We start from the raw sequence: 12,849 nt of genomic DNA, 5'->3' as shown, positions 1-12,849 counted from the left end.
CAGCATATACAGCAGTAGGTAATGTATATTACGCTGCTGTCACTTTAATACACAATTCTAATATACACATGCGTTTTCTTTCCCTGTTGTTTACATTCACAGACATAACTGACTGTGTTTGTGAACTTTGTGTGTATTTCACAGTTTAAGTGCAATAAGATGTGAAAGAGAAATCAGTTTAATACTCACAGGACACACTGTCTGCAAGTCGGCTTTTGGATGTGTGTGCTCAGAAAACCATATATCAGAATATGGCTTTAAAAAGCATGCAAATAATTAACTTTCATGATGATGAAGAACTGCATTGTCACATGAGCATGGCCACGATGTGACGTTAGTGACGTTAAATTGCGAAGATCTTGAGTTTTCGCTGAAGGGCATGTTCGTCGCGGCCTGACAAAGTCCAATGTTTCGCCATGAAAAAGGAAGTTGTTGTAACTTGGACATACAATGTCCAATCTGTCCCAAACTTCACATGTTTTATTAGAGCCCTGGCCTGAAGACATCTACATGGTAATATTCAGTTACAGTCATAGCGTCATCTGCGGGCAACAGGAAATGACATGTTTTACACTGTGATTAACTCGTCATAGAGATTTAACCAGATCAACATCATATTGATCAGCATCAGGAAGTGTGGCACATCGAAATGACTTTGCCATATTTCTCCTGTATTTACTCGATTACATGCATGTCACCCGGTATTCACTGTTTTCCTAAGGCCACCGGGTGGTGGTGGCCCCGGATGTGAGGGCCCTTTCATCATTGCTAGCAGCTTTAATTGTGAATTATTCTTACTGTAACGACCTACCGTGACTCTTTCCCTGAAACTACAGACATCAGGACAGATGTGTCTCTGCCTGAAGTTCTAGTAGCAGTTGGGAGGCTGTTCATCTGTTTGTATCCAAGTTTCAGATGTTTTATCTGAGAGTGAGTTTACGCAAGTCAGATTTGAATGAATGACTTCACTTGTTCTTGCATGATGTCTCAGACTCTCATGGAGTCTTTTGGCAGTAGTTTACTGTAAAAAGTTTCCTGGATGGCATAGTAACATTTGCATCTCAGAGCAGAAGGACAATGTGTTTCTGCCTCAGGCTGTGTAAATGTATACAGGAAATGTGTGTGGATGGGTGAACATTGATGGTTTAGCTTAATATTATGCAAAATCCCATTCTAATCTGAAAAATCTATAATAAGCAACTCAAGGACCCAAAACAGCGATAAGACAAGGGGTCTTCTGAATTTGAGGGGCTGCAAAGAATCATTGAAGAGCCTTTGTTTTTGAATGTCTGTAGGGAGCTTCAGCTCATCCAAGAAAAGTACAGAGTCCAGTTCACTGAAGACAATAGGAGCTTTCACATCACTGAGGGAGAGATACTTGAGGCTAGAGTTCAATAATTTTGAGGTATTTTTAGCTGACCCTTCCTTGTATTTCGTGTTGTCATTTGCCTGTCTGCATTTTAAACCCACTTTAGCAACATTGTAGTTCTTTGTGATGTATATACTGAGGAATGTATATAAAAACAATCCTCTGGGAAATGACGGGCTTGTCACTTTTCAGTTGCTACTAATAAGTAATTATCGTTAAAACATGCAAAGGAGAGATGATGAAAAGTAATTAAAGTAATTTTGCAAGATATTTTAAAATGTTCGCTGCATGGTTCAAAAATGCGCTTAATGCTATACATATAAAATTGTTTTCGAGAGGAAAAAAACAGATAAGATGCATTTTATTAATACAACGGAAATACTTATACAGATAAGAGTAAGACATCATTCGAAAGGGTTTACTTTTATTTGTGTACACACAATAAAAACAAAACTTTGTGCTTTTGTAAAATAAAGAAATCAAACATGATGACGCTTTTTGCCGCCTCAGTTTCCTTTCTGTGATCTTGTTTGTGGAGCACGTCACAAAAATGAACCGAAACTCAGCATATATGCTTCTACTTGTCGCACAGTTTTGTCTTGCGTTTTGTTAATCTGTCAATTATTTAAGTGAAATATATTTTGTGTATAGGCCTATTTATTCTTTCTGCTTCTGTTTTTCTCCATTCACAGAAGCACTGCTGGTGCGTCATGTCACGATGTGTGAATCCTCATGATCTGTTGTTTATGCTGCTTTTTGCACGTGTAAAACTAAACCCCTAGAAAAGAAATTTTGGAATTTTAATTGGGTCACAGATCCATTCTAATTTAATTCTAATTTAACATAATCTGGTCATTAACAGTTAATGATTGGTTAACGAAGATCAGTTGTCGGTCAGGGAAAAAAAAAATCCCTAAGCCAGATAATTGAGTCAGAGTTGAAACTCAAGAACCATATGAGTTTTTTTCTTTTTTTTTTTTAGCTGATTGTTTTCAATGAACTATTTGATTTGGTTCACAGATCAGGCTAAATGATTCATTCAGCTCAGTGACTCAGTGATTCACAGCAGTTCACCAATTAGCTCACAGGAGCGAATTTGATTTCAGTTGTTTCTCACACAAAGCTACTATAAGACTTCAGAAGTCTTAGAATATAGTGCTTGAGTCATATGGACCACTTTTAAGGTGCATTTTCTTTTCATTTTTGGAGCTTAACAGCTGTGGTCACAAGAAAGTCATATGGGTTTGGAATAATATGAAGGTGACTAAATAATGACAAAGTACATCCCTTTAAAGGTTAACAAAAAGAACTAAAAGCAATTCAGGAAGATTGTTACACCCTCAGGTACATCAGAGAGGCAGAAATAGAGAATTAGTGAACGAGAGAGAGAGTTATAGAAAGAGAGTGAGAGTGTGTATTTTTAAAAGACTGGTAGGGTGGAGTTCTGTGGCCTCTTGCCCTTCACCGTAACACCACTCCACTATTTATACCCAACACCACCCAGCCCAAATAAGGGGGTTTGGATACATACCATCTGAGTATGTGTATGATATGCTATATATGTTAGTGTAAATTCTTCGGTCTATCTGAGTTAAATGGTTGTGCATGTGTGAGCATGTATATGTGAGTGTGTGTTTGTATCACAGTCTGTGTTTCTGTGTTGCTTAGCTTGTGTTTTTCACAAACAATTCCTGACATTCCTGGCAGCGGAGTACAGTCTGTTCAGTGTGTCCTCCCCCAGCACAAGTGTTTTAGGGTGAGAATGTGTCTGGTGAAACCGGAGACCTTTTCAGCACAGCCACTGAACATGAATTCTGATACGAACGGCCATCCTGAAATATCTTTCTATCTCAAACGGCCTGGAAAAGTGAGAAATTCAATGCAGAAGTCTTTCCAGTGCAGCTGTGCTGTGACTTCTGATCCATAACCACAGCATAGCTTCCATGCAACATGTTGAGGGTTTGCATTAGTCCACCATGAACCTGAGCAAACGCTGTCAGATCCTTAATACTGTATACGAAACATCTAACTGTAGAATAAATCTCCTTCCAAAAAACCTATAATATAGAAAACAGATGACCTAGACTGACCGGAAACTCCCGTTTAAGTGGTCATATCTCCTCGGTCAGACCGCTGCAGCTCCAGTGGGGCAGCAGGTCGGCATGAGAGAAGGACTTGGTCTGTAGCCCAGACATTTCTCTTGAGTCTTAAACCACCTCAAACATGCAGACATGAATGCACACTGCATACTGCGCCATCCTGGGGCCAGGTAAAACACCTTTGGCTTCTTAGCCTGACTGTACACAGACGTCAACACACACACACACACACATGCTGAGCCTAGCAGTATCCTGTATTACAGATGAAAATGAATTGAAAGGATATTTATGAGATTGCAGACATATTTATGTGACTAAATAGTGTATTTTGTACTTGATCCCTTCATTTCCTGTGCTTCTCTCTTGGCAAGGACGCTGTGGCTTATTTGTTGGATTTTAGGGAAGAACTACACAAAGTACGCAAATCAAGTCATAAACATGTATCTTGTCTTTATTTGAGATTGTTTGTGTGTGTGTGTGTGTGTGTGTGTGTGTGTGTGTGTGTGTGTGTGTAGATGTATTTCCTTTTTCCATTTTGCCATATTTCTGTGGAAACAAAGAAATTATTATTGTGATGGATACCAACACGTTTTATCCTCCATCTTCACACACAACAGAATCACCTTATTCATCATTGTAATGTCACAAGCCCCATTACCCTGATCCATGTTCCTGCAATGGCAGCTCTTTCTCTGCCTGTTTATTTCCATCTTTCCTTCTTCCCTCAAGAGTTTTTTTTCCTATAGAACATTGGTATATGGTTCCTGGTAAACCCGTCCTGGTAAACCCCCCAAAGATAGTAATACCAGTAATTTTTGACCTTGTGGGGACATTTTTTTGGTCCCCATGAAGAAAACAGCTTATAAATCATACAGAATTATGTTTTTTGAAAATGTAAAATGCAGAAAGTTTTCTGTGTAAGTTTACAGTTCTGAAAGTTTACAGTTTGTACAGTATAAAGATCATTATGTCTATGCAAAGTCCCCTTAAAGCATGGAAACCCAACGTGTGTGTATGTGTGTGTGTGTGTGTGTGTGTTAAAAATGATAATTTTATGTTTGGTGACAAGCACTCAAGCGCCAATGATGTGTCACTTTATGGTCAATTTATTGCATCACCAGAGCTGTATATGATGCAGAATTTTGATTTTTGTGTCGTCAATTCCTTTGAACTGCTTAAAGGAAGTTCTGCATTTCCCAGCTGTACTGGATGTCATAATGAGAATTTTTATTTTATTTTTTTTTGCTGAAGACCACATTTCTATCAATGATGATTTTACATTTACCTTACCATCATAAATTAGTAAATTTTTCAGTTTGTAAGTAAAAATAGCAAGTAGTGAATAGTGATGCATTTGTTTTAATTACCACAGAAAGATGAAAAGTCTTGGTACGGTGTTCAAAGTTCAGTGACATACAAAGCTTCAGTGTTATGAAACTTGACAGAATTCCAGTGCTTTCTGTTCCACTACAGTTAATGATGACTTAATTCCCTTAGGTGAATCTAATGAGAGAGACTGTATGGTAAGAGCATTTCTGCAGTTCTTTGAGTTGATGAACATTCCCACATTGCTTTTGTGTCTCTCCTTACAAATTTATTTTGGAATGAAACTCACTAGAAATAACATATAACATAACATTGCATTGTTATAGTTAGAAGCTAGAAGCTTTGGCATAATAAATGTCATTACATTATAAACCTCTGCGTTGTCAGCAAACCAGTAGTGTAGTTTCTTAATTTCTTTTCCTCGTTGCCTCTAATTAACCGTTTCCTCATTTTACTCTTTGTTATTCCTAGAAACAACTCCACACACACACACACATACTTTTTGCTCTATTTAGGGTTCAGCTGTTTTTTTCCTAGAGAGTGATGTCAATTATTGCCGCATAAAACATGCCTGTAGCTCAAACAAGAACATCTGGAGCTGAGCAAAGCACTTTTAATTTTCAACCAAAGACATTCTTGCAGAACATTTTTGAATTCGCCTCATGGATGAAGTACAGTATATTTTACAACTCCAAAACAAAGGCAAAATGTGCCTTAGATATATAGTACTGTAGTACTATAACAAAATGGCAGATGACCTAAGAGTGTTTCAGTTGTTGTAAGCAGCCCTTACACTCAGAAAGTCTGAGGAAGTCACTGATATATCACTGGATATCTTTTGTAATGATGTAATTCTCCCTGGAAACTCAAGAAGAGGAAGTTGTTTTTTACTGTCATAGTTTCCAGGGGCATAGCCACCATGGACATTGAAGAGGATGCTTCACTCCCAAAGTTTAGTTGTCATTTTTTAGTGGACTTTTTTGTTTGTTTGTACATCTGGCTCATGGAAAATAATTTCTGTATAGGAGAAACAATATCTCTGTTGACTCTCATACAGAAATAAGACCAAATGAAGACTTTTAAGTAGGGTAGAGTAACGATACCCTCATGTCACGATTTGATACATATCACGATACTGAACTCACGATACGATATTATTGCGATACTCCAAGTCATATGGTAAAAGGATAACAAAAATTGTACAGTTAATTAAAATGCTAAATTTGATATTACATTGGGGGTGGAAATTAATAGGCTTGATAACCCAATGCACAGGTCAGTGGTGACACCAGAATAAAAATATTCATGATTCTAACGCTGAAACACAGATTTATTTTAGATGAATATGTTTGCACTCTGTCACTGACTAGATACATTTAAAATAATGTAGGCCACTTTTTACTGGTAACATACGACATTTTTTGGCATTATCAGGACCCATCAATATTGGATTTTTTTCTCACATAGTAATTTTCATTTTGGGGGAACTATGCACAACACACATTGTCACTATCCACGATACGATATTGCTGCATTTTTGTATTGTGATATATTGTGAAATGATATATTATCACACCCCTACTTTTAGGTCTTCTGCTATTCAAATTTTTCTTATCAGAAAAAAACCCTGTAATGTCACTTTCCCCCTCTAGAGTTTCAGAAAAGAGCTGATTTCTCAATCTCAGCAACCATAACTCCTTCCAGGACAGCCAGGAACATTGGAGTTGTGATTGATGATCAGTTAAACTTCACAGACCACATTTCTAGAACTGCCCGGTCCTGCAGATTTGCCTTTCACAACATAAGAAAGATCAAGCCCTTCCTGTCGGAGCATCAACTTCTTGTCCAAGCTCTTGTTCTATCCAGTCTAGACCATTGTAATGCTCCAGCATGTACTGTCAAACCTCTGCAACTTACCCAAAATGCAGCTGAGAGAGTGGTCTTTAACGAGCCAAAGAGAGCGCAGGTCACACCTCTCTTCGTCAATTTGCCCTGGTTGCCAATAGCTGCTCACATCAAATTCACTGATGTTTGCCTACAGAACAACCACTAGCTCTGCACCCTAAACTCACAACTTCAGACTTATGTGCCCTCCAGAAGCTTGTGTTCTGCAAGTGAACAGTGCCTTGGGTGCCATCCAATAGACACACAAAATCACTTTTACAGACCTTTACCTTGACTGTTCCCTGCCGGTGGAATGACCTGCCTAACTCATCATGAGCAGCTTCTTTTCAAGAAACGGCTACATATAGCCTACTGTACAAATACTGTGCTAGACTAACTAGGACTTGTCACAGTACTTACACGTTGTTGGCCTTTTGTTGATTTAATTGTTTCTATTGTTCTCCTCAAGTTGCTTTGGAGAAAAACGTCTGCTAAATGATTAAATGTAAATGTCTTAAACCTATGTTCAGATTTGCAAAGATAGCAAAATACTGCTACAAAAACTCAGATATTTCAAAATGAGCTCAAATATTTCTCATCAATGTCTTCCAAAACCAAATAATCTGAGCTTTGCTATCTATTAGTTTATATTAGTTTTATAGCAGTACATTCTTACTGTGTGCCAACAATTGTCTAATTTGTTTCTATTATAATATAGCAGAAACATCTGAGACAAAGTTGATACTTAATTGAAACATTACTGAAAATCTTTGAAGTTTGAAGTTTTGAAGCAAAAAATAATGCATCCATCCATAAAAAAAGTAATCCATGTGACTCCAGGGGGTTAATAAAGGTCTTCTAAAGTGAAGCGATGCATTTCCATATCCATATTTAAAACTTTATAAATTCAAATAACTCAATTTGCAATGGAAGAGTATCCTTTGACCTGATGCACAACGTAATGACGAACGCGGAGACGCAAAGGATAGAGCAAAACAAATCACCGGTCACAGATTATAAGTCTAAAATTATAATTTTTAAAGAGAAATGTCAGAGGATTTCGATATAAGAGAAGAGGAGCTTAAATTTGTTGCACAGGCCTATTTGATTGAACCACGAGAGGCGTCTAAGCTTACAATACTCCTACATCCTGCGTCATACATCACGTCAGAGGATTACTCATTTGGCGCAAGTCGACTACCGCATTCTGCGTACGGTCATCCGCTGGAAGCTAGTTTTGAATTTATAAAGTTTTAAATATGGATATTTTTCTTACAAAACTGCATTGCTTCACTTCAGAAGGCCTTTATTAACCCCCTGGAGTCGTATGGATTACTTTTTTTATGGATGGATGCATTATTTTTTACTTCAGAACTTGCCCCCCCCCATTCACAACCATTATAAACCTTGGAGGACTAAGGATATTTTTAAATATATCTCCAGTTGTGTTCATCTGAAAGAAGATAGTCATATACACCTGATTAACTTGATTATACTATTATTAAATGATCTAAATACTGTTTATACTCGCGCAGTTGAGTGCTTAGCTGAGAGAAAGTGATGGGAATAACATTTTGCAGGAAGTGCATCAAATTTTCATGTTTCCTGTTCTCATCCACACATTTAAGATGGATATGGTTTGTTTGGTTTAGAGCTCATACTCTTATTTTAGTGGATTTAGGTAATAACCTGTTATATCTGAGGGTCTGGTTGTCCTTCACTATGGAATAATCTATTAGCTGTTGGATTTATTTTATTCACTCATTCTGAGATATTTGTTTTTACAGAGTGAGCAGGAAAACATACACATGTGCTGCACATGTGCAGCCTATGTTATTTAGAGCTGGAGGGAATTGGTGTGTGTGGTTGTCTGTGTCTATATGAGAGGAGACAGTGAGAGAATGAGAATGCATACTCTAGAGCGGGAAACTTCCTCACATGTATTTCCTGTTTACTTCTGTTGGCCTATATCAGCGGCTTTCAATCAACCCCCGTCTGTTTTGTTGGCTGCTGTACTGTGCAGTAACACTGGGTTTGGTTATGTACGAGTGTGTTTTTAAAGCAGGACTCATAGTTTTGTTAAATGTTATTTACGTACTAGAGAGATTTGCTCACAAAGTCAATGGCAAGCAATATTACACAATGTAATTATGTGTAAACTCTTGTTTTATGATGTTTATATACTATACACACATTAACCAGCATGTTTCAGTGGAGGATGCATAAGTTTATAGTTCTGCTAAGATAGCATATTATTTCTCGAATAAACTCTCTACTTTGGTTCTTGAAGTCACTGTAAACATTTATTCAGGGATGAACTGATATTAAGATAATGTCAGATTCAAAGAAGCTTATATAGTTATATTCATTCCACTCATTTTATAGTCGATAATCATTGTGGTCAAGAAAAACAGGCTTAGATGACTTTGCCATTTGGAAGTCATTATCAACCCGACAATGTAATGCAAATACAAGCTCATTAACAAAGGAGAGAGAACCAGTTGTAGTGACATACTGAACTGAACTAAAGCAATTTGGCCTTGAGAACTGTGATTTTAAGAGCTGAACATGGCATTTCCGGTATTTCTCACCCATCTCTACTGGACTCATAGTCTTACAAGCATAGCTTTCTCAGAAGGAAATGTCAAAGAGACTTCAACTAAACTCTGTGTAACATCATAGCAGATTTTGTGCACAATAAGCCACAGAGGACAACCGTAATTCAAAATATAGGCAACAATTCATACATGCTAAATATATGTATCCCATGGTACACTTCACATCCTTTGAACCACAACTGGCCATATTGTAAAAGGATTTGAATCATTTACAGTTCCTCCACGGGCCATTACAGCCACATTCCCCATATGATGATAAATCTATACTAGAAAAACCAATGTTTAACACAATTTCGATCTGCTCCATAGATAACAAACACAAAATCTTCCACAGAAATGAATACAGATGTGTCAGACGCAGCCGTAGCTCTTTATAATAAGTGTTGCAGTTAAACATCCATATGTTAATGTAAAAGGGACATAGTTGATAAGGAAATTAATGTTTCAGACAGAGCTCATCTGATTAGTTAAAGCACTTAGTGAGGGAGCTGCACGTGACAGAGAGATCCAAATCACCACCACATGTGTCCTGGTTTCATGAGCGAACACTCATTCGTCATGACAATTAGGCAGAGCAGCCATGTCCCTCTCTCTGTCTTCGGGATCTTGTCAGCTAGACTTGGAACTTCCTGGTGTTGAGTACCAGGAAATTGAGATTGAAGCCATTAACGCTGTCTTATGAATCCCAGTACCATTACATTTTCCTAGCAATCAGAGGTTGTTTTGCAAGTAAGCCATCCAAACTCAATGCTGCTGGGTTCAACTCTGGGCTGAAAATATGCATTACACAAAGTATGAACAACTACCCCAGTTGACCTGCAGGATCACATCACAATTTCTAGTGCTGACAGGTTTACTTGATCTATGAATGGTCTCTTAGTATTTTTGTCGGTGCTCCAGTGAGTTTTTAATGTGCTGACGGCTCACAGATACACAGATTCCAGCACATGTATGGCCAATTCCATATGTGTCTGTCATGCCTCCCGAAACTGTGGGAAACTATGAAAAGTAGACAAGGGATGTGTATCTGAACATGATTGGATGAGTTTCTTAAAGTCGTGATATACAGCAAGCTGACGGTCAGACTTCGGCCAACGTCGGACTGTAGTTGAGTGTCCAGTGGCGTGCACAGACCTCCGGGAGGGGGAGGGGGGGTGGATCTTTGTTATATAACATTTCCTTTTGATGGTGGTTGTGGGTCTCCTTCGGTAGAAATTGCGTTCCGGGGTAAGAGAAATGGGAACGCAGGGGCACCGCGATGCGACCGCAAAAGGCACTTTCACTTTCGCGATCAAAGGGGCAGGGGCTCAAGCCCCCCTAAACACCCCCCACCCCACCCCCCTGTGCACGCCACTGTGAGTGCCAGATGAGTTTTTGCACTAGAACAAACCTCATTCATTTTTGTGTGTGATGTGCTGCACAAAAACCAGTTAGATTTGTTCTAATGGGTGACGCATGCACATAATGCACGCACGAGTTTCCATGTGTGTTTATATGTGAATACAAGCCTAAAATCTGATCATCATATAAAGTGATTATATCTCTTTAGAAGACTTGGATTAAACCGCTTGATATATAAATGGATTATTTTTACGATTTTATTTTTGGATCTTTTAAGTTTTGGTTACCTTTCAACGAAAGGACAGAAACCTCTCAAGTTTCATTAAAAATATCTTAATTTGTGTTTTCGAAGTAAATGATGACAGAATTTTTTAATTTAACAGTGAAAGAATAATTTGACAATACTGTTAAATGTAATCTTTAGCAAATTTCAAAATGAATATCCATTTTTCATACTGTACATTAGAATGTTATGATGCCTAAATTCACTTGTAGCATTTAAATAAAGAATGATTTTAGTTCATAGTGCTTTATTTTACTTTATTTATACAAAATAGCATAGATTTTAATATCATTTAAGATATTAATGATGATGTAATCTTACTAGGCCTATGGTTAAATTACCATTGTGTCTTTGAATAAAGCACTTGAGAAAATATCACTCAGTGTGTGGCAGTGTATTGTAAGTTGTGGCTATGTTAGCCATAGGGAGACGTATTTAAAGACACATTTAAAGGCATAAACACCACACCCTCCCTTTTACTGTCAGTAGACTTGCTGAAATGAAAATACCTTAGTGTTGAAAATGCAACCGTGTTATTGTTTGTATCTTTTTGCTTAGGAAAGTAAAGATCCTTCAGCTCCTTCTACCACCATATGTTGTGTTTTTGTCTCGCTACTGATTTTCTCTTTATCTTGTGGTTTATGGATGTCACAATTCTGTTTTGTAGCAGCCCTGGTAAAAGTGACTGTGAGCCTGTGGGGATGGATCTGTTTCATATAGTCAAGGAAAACTTACAACCGTTGGCAGTCAGTTTACTCTACAGCTTACTCAAATCCCATGGTCATTTCCTTCGGGTATTACTTAGTAAGCCATGTGTATGTGCCTAAGTACACTAGCATGTGTGTCGACCATTTGTGTTAATGTCATTGAGGCTCCTGTCGGAGTGCATTAGGGTTTCATACACTGTGGTTTTTGGTATTAACCTTGAGTTGCACCTGTGCTTATAAAATACTGTCTTACTGATTAAATGATTTATTTTATTTTTGATTTCTGCCTGTATTTAGTTTTTTGCCTTTCTGCCTGTATGTTAGTCATAGTACGTAAGTGCATCAGAGGCAAAAGGTCACCTTTAAGTTTTACAGGCTTTTCCTGGTTCATCCCTGTTTCTCAAATGTGCTTGGCCAACCCCAGAAAAGTGTGCTGTGTGGGAGGCTGTGATGAGAAAAGCACATGACGATATTTGGATTCGATGACTTGCTACAAATGTTGCTATTTTGCACAGTCATAAAAACAACAAACGTCTGCTTTAGAGCAAATCTGCAGAAGATCTCTGAATGGGATCTCCCTTCAGAAGTTATATTTGCTATATTTCCTGTCTCTAAGAACAGTTTCAAGCTACAATTCAATTCTGTATTCACAGGGGTGCGCCACAGTTTTTCTTTTGAATGCACCTCTGGGTGAAACTCCAGTTGACTTCAAGAGTCACGATACAATATTTTAGTAGTCTATACCAATACCAGTAATGGTTGCATTTAGCGTTTCTGTACAGTAAAGCATTGTGTTTGCATAGCCAAGGTCATGATTTCGTTTACCAGGGAATGAATTGATAACGTGTCATGTAAAATTTTAGCTACATTCAAAAACTGTATGTCCAGCATAAGTTATCATACATAATAGAAAAATGGGAGTTTTTGATATTCCTGGACTACACCTAAGCACATCCTAAAGTCCCTGAATAGTCTTCTAGTTGTAAATGGTGGTTTCATGTGGCTTCTTTTGTAGGCAAGAATGGGAAAGAGCGCAGGTCAGTATATGTGGCAATAGCGACGCACACTTCCCATAAGACAAGGCCAAGGCCAGAGCAGGTGAGCAGAGGTATGTACAGATCCACAGGAAATAACGCACATGAAAACCAGATGGTCCTGGATTCTTTCTGACCTCTACCCACTTTTTGTTACCCTTGCTGGATTGATTTTTCATGATTAATCT

General features: G+C 38.0%; 1 protein-coding gene across 4 annotated transcripts in view; it reads left to right on the top strand.

The window, feature by feature from the left end:
- Window positions 1–12,849, top strand: part of usta (uronyl 2-sulfotransferase a) — a 63,611-nt gene that overhangs the window by 17,589 nt on the left and 33,173 nt on the right. For 2 of the 4 annotated variants that reach the window (XM_051875679.1, XM_051875680.1), the window contains exon 2: window positions 12,643–12,735. The exons of the other annotated variants lie outside the window; for them this stretch is intronic. In XM_051875679.1, the coding sequence (XP_051731639.1) occupies window positions 12,643–12,735 (93 nt within the window). The remainder of the gene's footprint in view (window positions 1–12,642; window positions 12,736–12,849) is intronic. 4 annotated transcript variants of the gene reach the window in all.

This window comes from Ctenopharyngodon idella, chromosome 20 (genome assembly GCF_019924925.1).
Source record: "Ctenopharyngodon idella isolate HZGC_01 chromosome 20, HZGC01, whole genome shotgun sequence".
Lineage (NCBI taxonomy): Eukaryota > Metazoa > Chordata > Actinopteri > Cypriniformes > Xenocyprididae > Ctenopharyngodon > Ctenopharyngodon idella.
This window is presented reverse-complemented; position numbering and strand designations above follow the sequence as displayed.